The sequence below is a fragment of the Hibiscus syriacus genome, unplaced genomic scaffold, assembly GCF_006381635.1.
Source record: "Hibiscus syriacus cultivar Baekdansim isolate YM2019G1 unplaced genomic scaffold, ASM638163v2 tig00110177_pilon, whole genome shotgun sequence".
NCBI classification, from domain to species: Eukaryota; Viridiplantae; Streptophyta; class Magnoliopsida; order Malvales; family Malvaceae; genus Hibiscus; species Hibiscus syriacus.
Genome location: NW_024062613.1, coordinates 175,982 through 197,139, shown reverse-complemented (window position 1 = coordinate 197,139; position 21,158 = coordinate 175,982). Strand labels below are relative to the sequence as shown.

Here is a 21,158-nt window from a genome sequence, read left to right as displayed (position 1 = left end):
GTGGGGTAATTCCTTTGATGTGGTTTCAACTGTCTCGATGCGTACGCTACCACTTTTCCTTCTTGCATTAATACACACCCCAACCCGTTATGGGATGCGTCACTGTATACTACAAAATTCTTGCCAGATTCCGGTTGAACCAATATCGGAGTTTCCGTCAGAATTCTCTTTAAAACTTCGAAGCTTTCTTGACATTCAGAAGTCCAAACAAATGGTACATTCTTTCTCATTAGCTTTGTTAGAGGCAGCACAATCATAGAAAAATTCTTAACGAATCTTCGATAGTAACCGGCAAGTCCAAGAAAACTCCGAACTTCAGACACATTCTTAGGAACTTCCCAATCCATTATGGCTTTAACTTTCTGAGGGTCTACTCTAACCCCAACTGCCGAGATCACATGCCCCAGGAAAATTACTTCGTCTAGCCAAAATTCACATTTAGACAATTTCGCATAGAGATTTTTATCCCTGAGAATTTGCAAAACTAGCCTCAAATGTGTGCTGTGTTCTTCAATGGACTTCGAGTAAACCAGTATGTCATCAATAAAGACAACAACAAACTGGTCCAGATAGGGCTGAAAAATCCTGTTCATAAGATCCATGAAAGCAGCAGGTGTATTCGTTACTCCGAATGGCATTACGATGAATTCATAATGACCATATCTCGTTCTGAAAGTTGTCTTCGGAATATCTTTCTCCTGGATCTTCAATTGATGATAACCCGAACGTAGATCAATCTTCGAAAATACCGAAGCTCCTTTTAGTTGATCAAACAAGTCATCAATGCGCGGCAGGGGATACTTGTTCTTGATGGTCACCTTATTGAGCTGTCGATAGTCAATGCAAAGGCGCATTGATCCATCCTTCTTTTTAACAAATAACACCGGAGCTCCCCAAGGCGATACACTTGGTTGGATAAATCCCTTCTCTAGCAACTCTTGTAATTGATTCTTTAATTCTTGCAATTCTTTCGGAGCCATTCGATAAGGTGCCATTGCAATCGGAGCTGTTCCCGGCATTATTTCAATTTGGAATTCTACCTCTCTATCCGGAGGTAATCCTGGCAATTCAGCAGGAAAAACATCAGGGAACTCTCGAACTATTGGAATTTCCTCTAACCTTTTCTCTTGAGCTCTTGAATCAATCACATTTGCAAGAAAACCCTGACATCCTTGTAGCAATAATTTCTTGGCAGACATCACTGATATTACATTTGCTAAAGGATTAAACTTTTCACTGCTCACACTTATCTCTGTTCCTTCTGGACTTTTCAGAGTTACCTTTTTCAATCTGCAACTAACATCTCCATAATAACGGAACAACCAATCCATTCCCAGAATCACTTCAAACTCGTCAAAGGGTAATTCCATCAGATTAGCAGGGAATTCAATTCCCTGAACCTTAATGGGACACCCCTTACAGACTTTATTCACCCGGGCACTATGGCCTAACGGAGTTGTTACTATAATCTCATTACTCGTAGCTTCTAAGGGAATCCCCAACTCCTTTACTAACTTACTTGTAATATAAGAATAATTAGAACCCGGATCAATCAGTACCAATACTAATTTATCATACAACTGAAAAGTACCTGCTATAATATCAGGGTCATCACGGTCTTCACTTGTCTTTAGGTTGTATACTCGAGCAGTGGATCGAACTTCAGGTTGAGCAGAGAATTCAGACGGGTTCCTTCCTCTGCCTCTTCCTCGTCCTCTTTGTGAGGAAGAACCAGCTCTCCAGATGGTGCCGGCTCACCAACAATCAATGGACAATCCCGGACAAAATGTCTGGCATCTCCGCATCGAAAACAAGTCCCAGCTGCCATACGACAAGCTCCATAATGGTTTTTCCCACAATGCTGACACTATCTCCCTTGACCCGGAGTAGATCTCCCAGCACCAGATTCCACTGACTGCGTCTGTCTAGGTCTTGCCTGACTTTCTCCCCTAGCAGACGATGCAACTGATTCTGATCTAATTTGTGATCGAAATCCCGAGTCTCTTCCCTTTTTTGTTGGTACTGAGCTAGAAGAAGTAGTCGTCCTCTTTGATGTCTGAACTCTTGAGTCCCCAAATCGTTCATTCTGAGCCCTTTCAAGAGCTTTTGCACGATTGATCACCTCCTGGAACGAGGACAAGTTTAATACTATCAACATTTCTTTAAGTCTAGGGCGCAAGCCCTCCACGAACCATTCGCAAGCATCTTTTTCAGTAGGCACAAGCTCAGCTGCAAACCTGCTCAGCTTATTAAACTCACATTCGTACTCATATACAGAGCGGCTCATCTGCTTCAAATTCATAAACTCCTGCTTCATTTGTCGGATAAACTGATCTCCAATATACTTGTTTTTAAATTCTTCTAAAAACAAAGACCAAGTCAACTGGTCAGTTGACATCCTCATGGTGACGTTCGTCCACCATATCCTCGCCTGACCCCTCAATAAAGACACAGCTCCATCTAATTTCTCCACTTCGGAACAGTGAAGACCATCTAACATGATTTTCAAATCATTCAACCAAAGATCCGCGGACACTGGACCTTCCTCAACTTCTCCCTTAAATTCAGGAGCTCCTAAACTTCTCAACTCTTTTGCTACATTAATTCTTGGAGTTAGTGGAATAGGAGGTTGAAGACGCGTCAGAATAGCGTCTAACGTTCTGAAGAACGTATCTTGATCTTGCACAGGCACTCCTTGAGATGCCTGTTCTTCACTCTGCCTGGCCAGGGCAGGTGAATTACTGCTTTCAGCATGCCTATCTTCTCCCGCTTCACTTCGGGAGCTATTATGTCCGGACATCTAATAAGAATAAACACATTGTTCTATTAGCAAAACAGCATACTCATACTATACCAGATCAGAAGTTCTCACTATTTGTTGGCATGTATTCCATTTAAAGACTCTATAGACTCTGGTTTATGCCTAGAATCGGCTAAACCATAGCTCTGATACCATTAAATGTAACACCCCCAACCCATACCCGACCCGGATATGAGTCAGAGATACTACATTGACTTTGAAACACAACTCTTAACAAAAAAAATAGCAAAATTTTTCGACTTATATTAAGAAAATACGATAATATACATATTGTAATATAAATTTATCAAAATATTCAGAGCATACACAACTTAACCCTTTAATTACATGCCAACTGCCATTTACATAACAAAATGACCTACTGATTAAGTTGCTTCTGATCTGGTGGTTGCAGGAGTAATGCTGTCAAGCTGCTTCACCTGTCTCGTCTATTTCCTCGGATCCTACGTGTGAAACACTCACACGCTAAGTCATCGACTTAGTGAGGCAATAATAATAACAAGGCAATGTAATGTAATGAAAATGTCATGATCATATGAGATGAGATGCAAACATGTACTTAATCAATGTAGTATACATCATCAATATCCATACCTGTAAGCGTATGACTGTAACATTCATGAATCTGTATTAATAAGTTTATGGCCCATGATAGCATATTGAGAACCTAAGGTATCGGAGTAATGTGAGGTTGTGCACTATGCTGTCACCACAGCTCGTATAAATGCACCGAAGTGCCCCGTAGAATTGCACCGTAGTGCCATATAATGATGTCCATAAGGACCACATAGAATTCCTTAAGAATCATATACATATACTATGGATCAAGTATGTGTCTTTCAAGACTTCACACATGTTCCAAAGAATATACATATGTCCTAAAGAACCGCGTAGAATTGCACCGTAGTGCCATATAATAATGTCCATAAGGACCACATAGAATTCCTTAAGAATCATATACATATACTAGGGATCAAGTATGTGTCTTTCAAGACTTCACACATGTTCCAAAGAATATACATATGTCCTAAAGAACCGCGTAGACCCTCTACCCTTGGCATGCCAACTATACCTATAGTTCTCATCTACATAACATGGGCTTTTACATTTCACGTAGTCTATATCGCGTAGACATGTAATTCTTACCTTTTCACATAGCTCATAATTTTTCCCACATATTCATGTCATATAATGCATTTATATGAACTCTGTCATGTCTCATAATACAAAATATGCTCATGTATCAAAATATAAAATCTAGACTTATCACAAGTCTAGAATGGAGTATATTTCTATAATCATGCTATGCATATGCACTCACCTATACTTCTTTGCCTTTTCCTCGATCGATCCTACTTGTAGATTGTTCCCGAACTCGTGTAGGCTCGGTATCTACATAAACATAATTTTCAAGATGATCATCAGATGTCTATGTCTTGAAATTAAGCTTTAATAGCTTACTAATTTAAGAAATTAATAGCTTAGTCTTTCTTTCTTTTCTTCTCTTTTTTTTTCTCATGGGGGAATCGGTTCCCCCCCTGGGGTATCGGTTCCTCCCTAGCATTCTGGAATTTCATATCCGTTGAGGGGGTATCGGTTCCCCCCTGGGGGTATCGATTCCCCTCTAGTATTCTGGAAATTCATATTCGTTGAGGGGGTATCGGTTCCCCTTGAATGGGTACCGATTCCCCAAACCCAGAAATCCTATTTTGAGCCCGGAAATCATCTCATTTCAGCTCAAACATACCTATTTCAATCCCTTTAATACTCTTAGCTCTCATACACTTACTTAAACTAATTATTATCCATTCCATACCTCTAAAGCTAAAGAAACTAATCATCCATATAGAATTAAAGAATCTTACTCAAATTCCAACTTGTTCTAATTTCAATTCTATACCTCATACTTCTTAATTAACTTATTGACAAGTCAAAATCTTATTCAAACTTCAAAAACTCATCCATATCAAAATTCCATCTAAAAACTCATTTCCCAAATCTATCTCTAAAACACTTATCTTGTTGTTGTAATGTCATATAAGCTTTCCTTTAGCTTATATAACATCCAAACTTTCATTTCAAATCTTAAAAATCAAAGAAACTACCAAGGTTTAGATTCTCACCTTTACTTGCAAGCTTCACACGGTTGAAGAAGGAAGAGAAGAAGATAAGAAAGAAGGAAGAAGAAATGAGAGAATTCTGAAAACCTAATACCCACGTGGGTTCTAATATAATTCCCAAAGAATATTTAATTATTTCATTTACTCAATTACTCTTTTACCCTCTTAATTCCCCTTCTTTATAATTAAATCCTACACCAAATAACTCAACTATATCATTACACTCTTCCATCATATTACTTAAATCACCAAATGTTGAAACTTTGCAAATTAATCACTAACCCGGCATGGAGGATGTTACAATTTACATAAACACGTTTAAAACATTACAAAACCAATTAGAACATATCGGATTCAAATCTTTATTTACATGCCAACCATAATCAATATTACAAAATACAAACTATTTAATTCTTTTCTGATCTGACATTCTGTAAAGAGAAACTGACCTGTCTTGCTTTTCATCACTCCATAAGCTCGTTGAAACCTACGTGTGAAACACTCACACGCTAAGTCGTTGACTTAGTGAGGCATATAAAACATATAATAAATAATTTCTATAATTATAAACAATTCATACTTTAATATCATACAAAAGCATATATTATTTCATATAATCAATACACACATATACATATATCATTAACATGCTTATCAGTACTTATATTATTATCACTAATTCTTTTTTTTTATCATGTAAGCATATACTAAACCTTTCTATACTCACCATCGAGCATCCATATCATTCCACAAAGAATCACACATAGTATCCCATAATCCTTGTAATCCATTTTTCATAACATATAACATATACAAATATCACATACTATATATTTATATTATTACTTCATTAGCCCATGTATACTTTTGAGAACTTAAGGTATGTGAGTACATAGAGGTTGTGCACACTTATGTTGTCCCGAAGAACATAGATAATCTGTCCATATGTCCCGAAGAACATAGGTAAACTGTCCATATGTCCCAAAGAACATAGGTAATCCTGTCCATATGTCCTGTAAGACATAGGTAAATCCCTCGACTCTTGGCATGCCAACTATACCCCTAGCTCTCATATCACATAACATGGGCAATATCATTATGATTCATATCATTTCACATATTCACATGCATATTTCACTTTTCATATGATTTCATAATCATATGTCACTTAGCTTATAACACTTCTCTTGTGTTCATATGACATGTAAATCATTGTCATCTCTTATTCTCAAATGATTCTCATACATCAAGTATATCACATTCATATCACATATTCATATAGGCTCACGGTTTTTATCATCTATCATGTCATTTCACATATACATTTTCATATCACATAAACCCATATCTTCTTATCACCTATCTTTTTATATATTATTCACATCATATAACTTATTGTCACATAATCTCATATCACATAACATGTATTATTCAAGTATATTCACGTGCCACATAGCTATGTCTTCTCATGTATTAGATTCACATAAGCCACATAGCACATACAAAAACATATCAACTCATATAATCAAGCATCCATACATTTCATGTCATTCACCTACTTATAATCAAGACTTCATGCACTATAACTATCGGAAATAGACTTATCACAAGTCTAATTTCCATATAATTCTATAAAATAAGATGCACTCACCTTAGCCTTGCTTAATTCCAATTGATTCTAATTCTTCGATTGTTCCAGAACTTGCTTATGTTCAATGTCTACATAATCACACATATATTATACATATCAATATTCCACTTGACATACTCTAATCTTTCATTTCTTAAACTAAAATAAAGATCTATTTCCATTTCTTGTTTAACGTAGGTATCAGAACCCTCTATAGGGTATCGGTACACCCCTAATTGAGGTATCAGTACCCTACCTAGGGTATCGATACCCTAGGTAGGGTATCGATACCCATATCGAAATCTGTAAATTTTGCCCAGAAATTACTATTCAAATACAAAAATTCACTATTTTCAGTTTCAATACTTTATGTTTCATTCCCTTTCATATTCTTAACTCAAGTACACATACTTAAACTAATTTCTACTCATTCAATACATTTTTAACCTTAAAATTATGTCTTTCATATGGAAATCAATAATCATACCCAATTTTCGATATGTTCTAAATTCAATTCTATCACTTCATATTTCTTAATTAAGTTGATGACAAGTCAAATTTAGTTTCAAATTCAACTATCAACTCTTTTCTAGAAATTCACTTAAAAACCCATTCTCTTTAATCTTCCCTAACTCTTTTATCTTTTGATTTTAAGATAACTTAAGCTTTCTTTAAGCTTAATTATCATCTAATGATCAAAACTCAAACTTTAAATCAACAAATAATCAAGAAATCAGAAACTTACCTTTTCTCCCTTGGTTCTCTCTCGTATGAAGAAGAAGAAGATGAAGTTAAGAAAATATATCATTATCCTTATCCCCACCTACATATATATCATTTTATTATTATTTCCAAGTCAAATGATCATTTTTCCCTTTAATTCTTTTAATAATTACTGATAACTCTTCAAGAATTATTTTTAAATAAGTCATTGAACTATTCAACTTTTCCACTTTAATCACCAAATTCTAAAATTTTATAATTTAATCACTAACTCGTAATTTGGGATGTTACACCTTATTTCAATTTAATCCATAAATTTCATTTATTTTCAATTTAAACATTATTTTGTTTTATAATAATTATAAATAGGTATCGTAACCCACTTCTTTTGTTTTGCAATGTTTTAATTACATTTACTATTATTATTTTATTTATTTATTTGTAAACATTAATTTTATTTATTTAATGGAATCCAATCAAACTTCAAATGAACTTCAAAGGTAAAAATTCATATAGATTTTAATCTTAATTTTCACGATTAAGACAACTCGATAGTCGATTGGTACCGAAAGAACGATTCGAGGGTGCTAATCTTTTCTCAAATGTAAACGACTCCCGAATCTAACAAATATTTGGTAAAACGTAGATCCAATAAACAATAAGTTCGAGGTGTCCGATCTACCTATTTCAAAAATGATTGATGGCGACTCCATAACACTCAATCCAAATCGGAACACGAACCCGAGACCGCCCGAAGAATTGCAACACAATGATGACGAGTTCTTCAATCTCTCATAAAGAAATTTAAAACATAATTAAATGGGCAAAAATATATTTCTAATATATTTGATAAAATCATTTCTTATTTTGATTATTTCAAAACATTATTTTCTACGTTTTAGTTTTTTTATATTTTATATAATTTTTCTATTAATAATGTTGGGAAGTGATAATAACATATTTCATTTTTGCCGTCTTAAATAGAGGGAAGAATTTTACTAATTTCTCTATCACTATCCTAAGTAGGGATATACACGAGGTTTGAATTTGATGAATTTAAATTTGACTTGACAATGAAATAATGTAGTTCTAAATTATATATTTAGGCATAGTTTTAATTACACCCCATCTCTATATTATTTGTTTCTAATTAGATCACTATTATTTTTTTAATAAAACCAATATTTTTTTATAAATTTATTTATCTCAGGTCGGGTCTGGTTGAGTTTGAATTTTTTTTCTCAAAATGATGGGTTGAATTCAAATCAAGTAAAGTCTGTTGGAAGCGTAGATGGGCTCACGATAATTTATAACTCAAACTTTTTATTGATACAAAACAAAATACGTTACAATGACACTACCTCAATATTACAATACTGCAATACTAGCTGCTGCTAGTTTACAAACTCACAAATATAACTTTGCTAAGCTCTCTATATTTTCTCTAATTTTTCCTCACTTCTCACTCGTATTTTTCTTTCACTTACTCACACACAAACTAAAAGCTAAACACACACACACACATATATATATATATATAGGTTATATAACCGACTTAACTTGCTTCTAAATTATTCGAGCTGGCGTGATTGAATTCCTCAAAGATTTAAAGACTTTTTTAGACATTGATATTTTAATTGCAACTTTGGATTTTCTTGCCGACAACCATACTTTGTTTTCCACATTGCCACGTTGAATTCAATTTTTAATTTGCTATTGTTTTGTTTATTGCCACCTTTCAATTCTTCAAAATATCTTTGCCACGTTTTATTACTCAATAATTGAGTTTGATATCCAACAAAGTCACCCTAAATTCGGATCAAATTTCAAGTGAATAGTACATATTTTTCGAGTTAGATCAAATTGATCGAAAATTTGATCTAACCCGACCCATGCTCGTTACTAATCCCTAGTGATGAGAAATTCTTCTCATCTAACCAGTTAACCGTTCTTTTAAAAAAACGAATGAAAAAATTGGTAGTTTAACAATTTCTTAGTCTAGGGTGAAATTATGTCAAAGGTGAAAGATAAATAATTTACCAACATATTAAATTATTAATCTTAGCTTTGTAGCATTGAAGTTAGGTTCAAATTCTATCATCCTTTCCCTATACCTTGCTTAGTGCACCACAAATTTTCCCTCAAAAGTGTATTAAGCTATAAGCTGAATTACGACTCACATGATATTATAGTTCCATTATTCCTTCATCATTTAAATAAAGAATCAAATTTGGATTAAATAGAAACATATATTTTCAATATATATATATATAAATTAATATTCAAATATATTACCTAAGTCTAAACCTAACTAATTATTTGAATTGTATAGTAAATATAAAAAATTAAAACATTTTGATAAAGATCGAGAAAAAAATATAATTACCTCTCTACTATTCATATTTTTTTATGAAAATAAATATTTTGACATCAATCAATGATATTTAATTATTGGCTGTGATTCTTTATCATGATAGAAAGAGATAAATTATCTATAATCGTCACAACTTATGTATTCTCATAAATAACTTCTAAAATATTTTATTCAAAAAATATGTTTTTATTGATCTTAAATGGTTACAAGGTAACATTTATTTAATTTTTAATCATTTTTTTAATCAATTAACAATGAAAGCACTTACGTCTAGGCCTGTAAATGAACTGAACGAATATGAACGAGTCATTCGTTTAACTTTAACCGAACAAATGAACGAACACAAACATAAACTAATAAAAATTTTATTGTTCGTGTTCGTTCGTTAAGGAATGTAGCTTGTTCGTGTTTGTTCATGTTCGTTCATTTAAATGATAATCGAACACAAATGAACGAACATAAACGAACGGATGTAAACGAACACAATAAATGAACGTAAACGAACACAAATGAACAAACGCAAACGAACACAATAAATGAACGTAAACAAACATAAATGAACGTAAACGAACATAAATGAAAATATTTTTTTATTTCATATCAATTTTAGGATTATATTATATTTAATTGTTTTAAGCTTTTTTTATTTGTATTTAGAATTAATTGAATTTTAAAATATTTATGTATATCATATTAAAATTTATTGGACTTTAATATTTTAAATGAGTCTAGAGAGATTGGACTAAACATAAATGAACGCACATAAACGAAAGAATATAAATGGACATAAATGAACGAATATAAATGAACATATTACCGAACGTTCACGAATGTAAATTAATGAACGAGTCATCTGTTCATGTTCGTTCATTTAATTAAACGAACACAAAATATTGTTCATGTTAGTTCGTTTAATAAATAAACGATCTTTTCGCTAAACGGTTCATGAACGGTTTGCTAAAAGTTCGATTCATTTACAGGCCTACTTGCGTCTTTTAAAAATAATTATTTATACTCAAAATATCTAAAAAAAATAATATTACATTCTATCGTTAATAACAATTTTATTCAAAAATATTTTTTAAACACAGTACAAGAAAAAAACTTAATCAAATCGATATATTATTAAACAAAAGCAATGAACAAAGCATAAGTAGGAAAGGAGAGTGAAAGAGAGAGGAGCAATGAGATGTAACCCACCTTTACCGGTTCGGTCCCCAAGCTAAGATATTCCTCCACGTGACGATAATCAATAAAGAGTTAACCTTATCTATTAATGAAATGTAATACTTCAAATTCAAAGCCCACTCGCAACTCCGAAATCCCTGGACCACCAACCCCTCACCGTTCTTGGACTGAGCTTACCACTATACGCTCCTTAAACATACCATCTGTCAAGCAGTACTGGCGAGTAGAAAGTAATTCAAGCGAGTAGCCTGATTCGTTTAAGTTTTCAAAGAAGCGCCAAAACTGGCCGTTTGAAAATTTGAATTCAAACCGCGCTAGAACTGGCCGTTTGAAAAATTGAATCCAAATCGTCGATTCCAAGCCACTATTTTACCAGAAAACGAACAACATTCGTCTACTTTGAAAATCTCTGTTGCTACAGTTCTACTTGAACAGCTTTCCTCCATGAGAAACAAATTAGTATTTTCTTTTTAATTAAAAAAATCGATTTCCAGTTATATTTCCATTTGAATTTCTTTTCTTAATTATTGTTAAGAGATGGATTTTCATGGCATGAAGAGAAAGCAACTGCAGGCTTTGTGTAAAAAGCACGGCGTCGCTGCCAATTTAACCAACCGTGAAATGGCGGATCGTTTGGCTTCCATATTTAAGGTACCGTCTCTTTCATTTTATTTTCCTAAAAAAATTCATTTACTGTCAATTGGGAACCGAATCCATGAATTAAGGATAAATCTCGATCATGTGAAGAGTTTCATGTAACTTGTTCAGATTATGCAGAGACGGACTGTTTTGAGTTTCTCCAATGCTTTTCTTTAGATCGATAGATCTGAAAGTAATATTAAACGGGATGCATTGAAATCTAAATTTTGGTGATGTAATTTTCTTTTCTATGCTTTATTGCTCTTAAGCATTACAAGTTAGAAGTTTAAACACACTTTTTTTTTTCACTACTGGCCATTTAAGCAAAAGAAACAAATGTAAAAAGGAAACAATGTTTTTGAACCGCTTGATTAAACTGACAATTTAAATTTTATGGACGAAAACAGTACGATTGGATACATTTCGTTAGCTTTAAAGTTTAAACAATTATCTCTCTTTTTCGATAATTGATTTCCTTTGGAGATAAAAAAAATAGAAGCAAGTAGCACAATAAATATCTGTGGTTCAATGGTTTGAATCAATAATTATATTTAAGTTACTCAGGTATTTTATTCGTTCCCCCTGTTTTAAACAGGAAAGCGAAGAACCTGTTTCGTCAACATTGTTGAGCTCTAATCCAGAAGAAATATTGAGTGAAGACAAAGCTAATGCTGTCAAAAAGCAGATAAAGAAAGTCAGGTTTAGTCCTGACAATCAAACCATTGAGTATGAGGTTTCTGTCTATCGGCAGCCTAGAAGAAGGTCAAGGAGGCAAACATTGTCCAATAATCCTGCCCAGGTACTTGAAATACTGTAAGTGAAGAAAATAAAAGTTTGAGGGTTGCCAATCAAGAGCCACAAGGTCTAGAATGCAAAATGCAGTTGAAGAAGAAATACATATGGCTTCTTCGCCTCCTGCTGGGAGAAAGAGGGGGAGAGGGAGCAAGAAGATTAAAGATGCCGAGGTGATGACTAATATCGGTGATTCGGAGGGTTTAGAATTGGGTGAGAAAGAAGATGCCAAGAATGGTCATTATAAGGTTACTGGTGGGTTTAGTGGGAGACAGTTAAGAAGTAGGAAGAATGTGTCTCGGGATGATTCAATGAAGATAAAGAACGACAAAGGAAGTGACGAGGTTCATCCGTTGGATGAAAGTTCTGAAGGCATAAATGGCCGAAAGCAATCAACGAGGAATGCTAGGAAACGAGATCTGGGTGGGGCATTCAACAGTGACGTGGAAAAGGTTGAAGTTGTTTCTAGGGTGACACGGCAGTCCAGGGCACAATCCAAAGATGAAATTTCTATGGTTAAAAATGAAGTTAAAATAGTTGAGGCAATGGATGGAAATGAAACAAAGAAGCCTCTGAGACGAACAAAAAGTAATTCAGAAAAAGATAGTGATGGAAGTGCTGCATCTGTGAAAAGTGATGCTCAGGTAACAAAGGTTCAAGAACAATCTGAAAGAGATGTTGCACTCATGGAACCTCCAGAATGTTTAAGGAGATATTCTTCCAGGCAAAAATCTGGTGTATCTCAGAGTGGTAAGGGGGAAATAAGGGTGAATTTCCAAAAGAGGAGACCAGAAAACGAAGCAGGATTGCAGAATTGGAAGCTATTCTGGAAGATAGTAGTGAGGTTGAGAGGGACAAGTATGCGGTTATTTCACAACAGCAAGTTCCCTTGAGGAGGAGCAGGCGGAAGACTGTGATTATTTCTGCTTCAGCTGTTAAGTTGGCAAATAAGGAAGATATTGGTGAAATGAAGCACTTAATAGCACCACTTCTAGGGAAAGGCACGACCAAAGCATTGGATGCTATTGTGGAAGATGGTAGTGAGGTTAATAGGGCTAAGTATGCCGCGACTTCACAACACCAGGCCACCTTGAGGAGGGGCAGGCGCAAGACTGGGATTCTTACTGCTCCGGCTGTTGAGTTGGCAAATAAGGAAGATCAAATTGCTGTTTCCAAAAGTGATCAGGGGGTTAAGCAGCAAGTGCAAGAGCCTATTTTGGAAGAAGAAGAAACTTCTGCTCGTGATCATCCAATGAAACAGAAACCCCAAAGAAAATCCAGACATATTACTTCTAAAGGTGCCTCTGTTGCACCTTCTAATTCAACAGCCAAAGGTGTCAAGAAGAAACGGCAAAGCAAGTCTAGAATGGAGCTTGTAGAAGAGGAAGCTGCACCTACTGAGAATCTTCCATCTCCTGAAGAATTACCAGATGGAAAGGATGTGCAATTTGTTGTGTCAGAATGTGCAGGAGATAATCTTGATTTGGACGTTAGCAAACAAGTTGTCAACAGTGGTGATGCATGTTCTAACAAAAGCAGAAAGGAATTTAGAAGGAATTCTGGAGCGAAGCAGTGTGGATTTGCGGAGGCCTGTCCTATATTTCTTAACATGGAGGAAGACAAGGATTCTGCAGAAAATATGGAGGAAACTATTACTGCATCACCTGTGAAGTTGGTAGGCTCTTCTAAAGACCAAGAAAAGAAGCAGTATGCTCACAAATCTGTGGTGGTTTATGAGAAGGAAAGCAATATAGTAGAAGATGACGTAGAGAATTTAGTCAATGGCGGCAATATTGAGACTGAAGTGAATTGCATTTCAAGTCAGACTGTCAATAAAACATGTGTATTGGATGATGTTAACTGGTCGGACCTCAAGCAGCTGAAGCGTGAAAGCAAGGGTAGTCAAGGAGTGGATTCTTCTCTGATAACCTTGCCAGCCGAAAGCCATGGTGGGCCAAATTCCCTCTTCTGTTCTGTTTTTGTTTTGTTTTGTTTTCAAAAATTTAATCCTTAATGACATTTTTTTTTCTGTTCTTGAATTCATTTGTTTGACTATCTTGAAAATAAAATAGCTAGAGATCAAAAATGCTATGTTGCAGGAACTGAAGTGTCTGATCAAGAAATGAACGAAGATATAAATTTACTGGACGAACATTCTTCACATGAATCTTTGGTTGTTTTCAAGGAGGATAGAGCCCTTGTGGAAAGTGAGGTCCAGGTTGATGCTGCTGACAGTGAAATGAATCACCATTCCTCAACTTGGTTTTCAAATCAAAGGGGAGCCGTTACAGACTCTAATGGGGTTAAATCTAGGCTGGTAGAGTTTGAAAGTAATGTTATCAACATGGATGAGATAACTTCTAGAGACAATGGTCATTCATTAGCTGATCAAAGAGATCTCACAGGTGAGCGGTGAGTGAATTTCGTTTTGATTTCATAAAAAAACTGTATTATGCTAATTTTGTTTCTCGTTCTGCCCACAGGTGCAATCTCCGCCTTCCTTCAATCGGAGAAAGAATTGGAGACAGAGCTACCAGTTGGTGAAAACACTAACTTCATGAGTGATGATGCGACGGATGCTATAAGCAGAACTCCTTCGGGAGAGGCTCAGATCATAGTGGAATTAGAAGATACCAATGTCACTGCTGCTGAATCTGTCAAGGAGGAAGGTTTTGACATTAATAGATCTAGTGAAATTACTGATTTGAAGAGTGAATTACAAAATTTCCTGAAGAAAGCTGAAGAAATGACTGCTACCGATGTCTCACATAGTGAAGGGATTCCACACACAGAGTGTTCAGTTGAGGCTGCTGAAAATCAAGAGAGTGGTGCACAATCTCATTCTGCTACTGCTAAAACCGATGCTCAAAAGATACTTGAAATCCAGCAGAGCTCTTATAGCAACACTGTTACCTCAGGAACTCCATTTGGTGGACCTGCACCAGGAAACCAATGTGTGTGAAAATTCTTTACTTTACTTCTATAGGTACAAGCTCTATAGAATGCATAATTTTTCACGGGTTGCTTTTTTGGTCTTCTTTTTCTTCATTGCAGTTGAAGATATGTGCAGGGCTGAAGCTGCTGATGCAGCAGGAAGAGGGATGTTTGATCAAGAAAGGAGTGAAGATCCAAATCCAGGAAATGAACACTGTATTCATGAATCTGTAATAGTATACGTGGAGAATACTGGATTGGTGAAAAATGCTGAAGAGAAAAGGATACATGATTATTATTTTGAAAATGAGTCTTCCCCGTCCTCAAATAGAACAGGTGCTGTTGATGATTCTAACTTGGTTGAATCTAGAGTAGTAGGTTCTGAAAGTAGAGGTAGCAAAGCCGTTTGTTCGCAGATAGCTTCCTTGGCTGATGTATTTTCTTCTGCTGACCATGCTGGTGAGTGACTCGATGTGCTTTTGATGTTATAAATAAACTGTAAAAGCTCAAATTTTGTAGTTACTCGGTGCTTACTAATTTGCAGGGAAAACTTCAAGTCGTATGGAGCTTAAGAAGGTATTGGAGATGCAAGAACCTTCTGGAAACATGAACTCTATGAACTATAATATGAATGCTGAAGGAATCAGTACACCAGTTGTGGAGGACCAAATAAAAGGGAAATTAGAAAATGCCAATATGACTGTTGCTGACTCAGTTGAGGAGGTAATGTTCAATGATCTCCTGAATGAACTTGGTGAAAGTATTGGTTTGAAGAGAAGATCAGAAACTCCCTTGAAGACATCTGAAAAACTGAGTTCTAATATGTTTTCTAATGGAGAACAAATTATACTCACAGAGAGTTCTGTTAAAGCTGAAAAGCAAGAACATAGAACTGCAGTTGACGTTGCTGCAGCAATAAGTGGTACACCAAATACTAAAGAAATGAAGAGTAGATCAAGAAGTGATACTGCTACTCGCATAACTTCAGTTGGACTTGTACCACAAGGCCAAGGTGTGCGGAATTCATTTTTTTTATTAGTTAAGACATAAAATTCTGTGAGAACATTTCTGATTTTATCTTCATTTCAGTTCAAGATAAATTATACAGTGCTGAGATTACTATCAGTTTGATGGAGGATGAAAAGGAGAAACAGCTTCAGGATGATATCATTATGGGTGAAATAAAAATCAACCGTTTCTGTCCTTAAATAAAACAGGTTTTATTGAGGACGCTTTGGTTGAAGTTGCAAGCAATGCTAACAAAGTAGTTTCTTCTAGGACGACCTATCTTGCTGATTTTTACCCTTCAGTCAATCTAACAACATTTTCTGGTGAGTTTGTTTATGATTTCATAATGAATGATGTCATGTTGATTTCTTAATTTAAAACTTTGTGATTGATATTTGCAGGTGAAACTTCAAATGAGTTGAAACTGGAGGAAGTATTGGATTTAGAAGAATCATCAAGGACTGAAAATGTTGTTAACTATACAAGTGACAAAATTGAAGGTAAAGAGGTCTCAAGTCTTGTTCCAGAGGATCATAGTTCAATGCACTTAGAAGATACCGACATAACTGCGACTGAACCAGTTCAGAAGGTAGTCATCCAGGAAAGTGATAAAATGGATGTTAAAGGGGTTACATGTCCTGCTCAAGAGGATCAGAATTCCATGCACTTAGAAGATACCAACATGACTGCTGCTGGATCAGTTCAGGAGTTACTTATCCGGGAAAGTGGAAAAATGGACGTTAAAGAGGACACAAATCTTGCTCCAGAGGATCAGAGTTCAATGCACATAGAAGATACCAACATGACTGCTGCTGGATCAGTTCAGGAGTTAGGTATCTGGGAAAGTGACAAAATGGAAGTTAAAGAGGACATAAATCTTGCTCCAAAGGATCACAGTTCAATGTACTTAGAAGATACCAACATAACTGCTGCTGAACCAGTTCAGGAGGTAGTTGTCTGGGACAGTGACAAAATTGAAGTTAAGGAGTACTCACGTCTTGTTGAAGAGGATCAGACTTCACTGCAATTAGAAGATACCAACACAATTGCTGCTGAACCAGCCCAGCAGGTAGTTTACTGGGAAAGTGAAAAAGATGAAGTTAAAGAGGTTACGATTCTTGCTCAAGGATACCACAGTTCAATACACTTAGAAGATACCGAGATAACTGCTGCTGAACCAGCTCAGGAGCAAGTTTTCTGGGAAAGTGACAAAATTGAAGTTAAAGAAGACATAAGTGCTGCACTAGAGGATCAAAATTTAATGCAATTTGAAGATATCAGCATAACTGCTACTGAACCAGTTCAGGAGGTAGTTTTCAGGGATCACAAGAATGAAGTCTGTGAAAGTGGTGGTACAGAGGATTCTGAAGTTTCCTTGAAGAAAGCAGAAGATAGAGGAGCCGATGATTCTTCTGGAATTGGAACAGTACAAACTGAAAGTTCAGTTGAGACTAATGAAGTTAGTGAAGCCACTGGTGAAAAGCCAGTAACGGCAATGCAATCGATCTTAAGCAGTCACGATATAGATTTGATAAGCCCCCTTAGACCTCAAGTAGACAGCAAAGATGTCCAAGGTACCTGTACATTTCACTTTTTTTCATTTCTTTTCAGAATATTGAAATGCCGATAAGAGTGTTTTATTTATACTAAGATCAAGGCAGATGTCTAATTGAATTTTTTTACCATACACTTACAGGTACAACTTATGGAGTTGAAACTGATCTGACCAATGCAGGATGTGCAGTGCCTGGTCAGCTAAACAATGAAGAAAATGTGAAAATAGTGGAAAATGAAGACACAATAAATACTGAAAAGTTTGTCAGCGGAAAAAAGATTACTGATCCGAGCTCAGAAGGAAAATATGGGGCAAATGCCATTTATCATCCACTCATGGAAAGTAATGACAGTCAATGTGCAAAAGATGAAAAATTGGACGTATCACATGGAAGCTTTGACAATGTTTCTGGTGAAACACAGGAGAAACATATATTAGATGAAGAGGGAAATCCTGTTTCACCAGAAGAAAAGGGTAATGATTTATTAGAAAGCGCTTTTCACGCTGATGTTTATCCACAATGCCAGTGCGATAAGATTTTCCATTTTTTTTTTGTTAAAATACACTGTACTGTTGTTTGATCCTGTGGTAGATGAAAAAAATTATAGAACTTAATCAAGCTTTCCTCTGCTTATCTATCAATGACTTTTCTTCTTTCTGACTGACAGAAATTTGTGAGATATTGCCCGTCAACGGCTGTCTGCATGCCATCAATGACATGCAAGAAAAATGTGAGGCAATTCCCATGGATACGAGAAATGATATTCCAGCAAATACCTTGCCTCAACATGCAATGGTGCAGTTGGATGATGAAAGTCAAGCTCTGAATCAAGGTGTTGAAATCAGAGAAGTCAATCCCAGAACTTTTAGTGGTGCCACTCAAGCTTTGCCACCGGAGGAATTGACTGCACCTATCAATTCAGAATCTTTTTCAATGAACCCTTTTGATCATGTGCTGGTGGATGGAGACACGAATGCTAGTGGTGAAAGAGGTGTTGATCATCCTTTTATTAATGGCTTTGCTGCAACCATGGATAACAATGGAATCAGTGTAAGCGGTGAAACAGATGTACAGGAAGATAACATTGTAGAGAAAATAGCAATATCTCCCCTGAAAGTCGAGCTTACTGACTACACTAGAGTCAATGTGGATGCAGAGTTGTATGACCCCGATATGAATGTCACAGATCAAATATTTCAAGAAACTAGCGCTTCTGAGTTTCCCAGCACTGAATATGCAGAAGAGATGGCAAATGCACCTGTAACTATGGAAGTTGAGAACAATGATGATCTTGATGATCAAGGTGAAGAGGTTGGACTTGAACATAATTGTAGCTCTTCCTTCGAAGTAGATGGTTTAACGTCAACTGTTGACCTAACTGTGGATAACATTTCGTTGGTTGGCACATTGGAGAGCAATTTAAACGGTAGCCATCCACAATCTGGAACAAAAGTTGATGATCCAGACATAGAGGATAGTGATGCAACAAAACAATTAGACACTTCCTTCACCTTTGAAGAAGCTGGGGTAGAGGATGGTGAAAAAGCAATCTCCACCATTGAAGAAGCTGGGGTCGTGGATGGTGTAGCAGTAATTGTTTCTCAACCGAGATCTTTACATGGTGTTGAAGAGGAAGATGTCTCATCATCTGCTAATACGCCTTGTAGCAAGCTTGAAATCAGTATTGGTAATTCAAATATTTCATGCTTTATTTCAAATACTGAGTTTTGACTGGATGCAGTTGCGTTTTTTAACTAACTGTACATCACCTCTCTCTCTCTCCGTTTGTTTCAAATTATATGACTTAACCTTTTCTTTTTCCTGTGGCAAAGCAGAAAAAGAACATCCACAAGCTATGGATGACATCGATGATGTGATGGGAACTGAAATCTCTACTAAATGCGAAGGTATAGTTGTTAATTGAATTGAGCCTTTAACTTCCACGACTCATCTTTTATATACGAAGGTTGTAAACTTTTCATCCTTGAGAGGAGGTGACTAATTGCTGGGTTTACTTTTTCATGATCATGATACAGTTACAAGGGAGGAAAGAGATGAGTGCCAAACCAATTCCGGAGGTTTTAATTATGTAATTGATAGTACCTTGGAAGAAATTGTTGGAGCAAAGTCTGATGATTGTGAAGGGTCCATGAAAACTGACATAGAGCTGGATGGCATTGACAATTCAGGTGTGAACCAATCTCCATGTTTGGCTGAAAGGAAGAATTATAACCTAGAGACGGAGGAACCAAATGCCTTACATTTTCCTGAAATCAAAGATGATGATTCCTGGGAAGTTGATAGCTGCAGTAAACTGAACATTGTTTCTTCAATGAAACCTGAGATGGTGGTAGATTGCGGTTTGGATGGTAAGTACTCATTCATTCCCTTCATTTCAATTACTGATTGGTAAATACACAATTTGTGTCCACTAATGATATTAAAATGCAACAGAACGTAAACACCTAGAGAATCCCGATGAATCAAACATCTTCACTAACATGGAGATGAAATTGTTTTTCGGGGTTGAGGATGAAGTTAAAAATTCAGATGCAAAGGCCCGTTCTAGTAATGATGTTGCTTTAGACATGTCCATCACAGAATGCAATTCAAGCGACATTAAAGAGGATATTGAGGACACATATTTCACAGTGAGGAAGGATGTTCCTGAAGATACAGAAGAAACAATGGAGCTGAGTAACGACTTGTCAGGGCTGGATGCAGCAATGGCAGATAAATCACCCCTTTTAAAGGGTTCAGAAATTGGCAAAGGTTAATCAGTTAATTTTGGACGTTAATTACCACCACACACACAAAAAACATTATGTTTGGTAGTGACATGCAGAAAACATTAATTTTTTTTGGCGCATAATTTCGTTGCTTGCATTGAGGACTGATAAAAAAGAATACAGCTAATTTAAGCATAGGTTAAATGAGTTTATGTTTTACTGTGTTGCAGGTGAGGACAGTGAAAACGCAGCAGCCTTCAGAACCGAACTAAATTTGCTAAATGCAACTGCAGGAAAGGAAAGGAGCAAGAGTGTGCCGGTTAAGCAATTGATTTCTTCCATAATGAAAAGCAAGAGCAAGCCTGGTTTGATTCAAAGAACACCAAAGCTACCGATATTCCATGACATGAAGGAGAACGAGCGTAGCAGCAAAAGGGAGCAAATTTCCAACCAAACAACGCCTAAAACAACATCCAAGCTGAGGCTGCCGCTTCGGCGCATCTGAAACTCAAAGTATTAGACATAACCGTTTCTTTATGCTTGTTTAGTTAGAACAGTGACATTTCCATGACAATAAACAGGCATTAACGCAATTTGCTATGTACAATATAGGCATATCTCGTGCATTATTTGTTTGTAGAATT

The 21,158-nt window shown here is 35.9% G+C and overlaps 2 protein-coding genes across 2 annotated transcripts; both read left to right on the top strand.

The window, feature by feature from the left end:
- Nucleotides 1-12,364: 12,364 nt before the first annotated feature.
- On the top strand, nucleotides 12,365-16,651 carry LOC120217035. Its single transcript, XM_039214260.1, has 9 exons — nucleotides 12,365-13,037; nucleotides 13,121-14,236; nucleotides 14,387-14,692; nucleotides 14,771-15,241; nucleotides 15,342-15,680; nucleotides 15,766-16,233; nucleotides 16,311-16,397; nucleotides 16,439-16,530; nucleotides 16,631-16,651. Exons 1-9 carry the CDS (start codon nucleotides 12,365-12,367, stop codon nucleotides 16,649-16,651), a joined length of 3,573 nt encoding a protein of 1,190 aa, XP_039070191.1.
- On the top strand, nucleotides 15,767-21,152 carry LOC120217047. The gene is made up of 11 exons (XM_039214271.1): nucleotides 15,767-16,233; nucleotides 16,311-16,552; nucleotides 16,631-16,785; nucleotides 16,825-17,178; nucleotides 17,539-17,803; nucleotides 17,926-18,258; nucleotides 18,453-19,472; nucleotides 19,621-19,692; nucleotides 19,822-20,154; nucleotides 20,240-20,557; nucleotides 20,745-21,152. The coding sequence occupies exons 3-11, from the start codon at nucleotides 16,771-16,773 to the stop codon at nucleotides 21,017-21,019; spliced, it is 2,985 nt and encodes a 994-aa protein (XP_039070202.1). The 5' UTR covers nucleotides 15,767-16,233; nucleotides 16,311-16,552; nucleotides 16,631-16,770; the 3' UTR covers nucleotides 21,020-21,152.
- The last annotated feature ends 6 nt before the right edge of the window (nucleotides 21,153-21,158 follow it).

What these genes read in the sequence shown, in the direction of transcription:
- LOC120217035 (XM_039214260.1), top strand. Translation starts at nt 12,365, where the DNA reads ATGCAAAATGCAGTTGAAGAAGAAATACATATGGCTTCTTCGCCTCCT. An exon ending in ACCTGCACCAGGAAACCAAT is followed by an intron (nt 15,242 to 15,341) that starts GTGTGTGAAAAT and finishes TCTTCATTGCAG; the next exon opens with TTGAAGATATGTGCAGGGCT. An exon ending in TTGCTGATTTTTACCCTTCA is followed by an intron (nt 16,531 to 16,630) that starts GTCAATCTAACA and finishes TGATATTTGCAG; the next exon opens with GTGAAACTTCAAATGAGTTG.
- LOC120217047 (XM_039214271.1), top strand. An exon ending in AGACAGCAAAGATGTCCAAG is followed by an intron (nt 17,804 to 17,925) that starts GTACCTGTACAT and finishes ATACACTTACAG; the next exon opens with GTACAACTTATGGAGTTGAA. An exon ending in GGGTTCAGAAATTGGCAAAG is followed by an intron (nt 20,558 to 20,744) that starts GTTAATCAGTTA and finishes ACTGTGTTGCAG; the next exon opens with GTGAGGACAGTGAAAACGCA.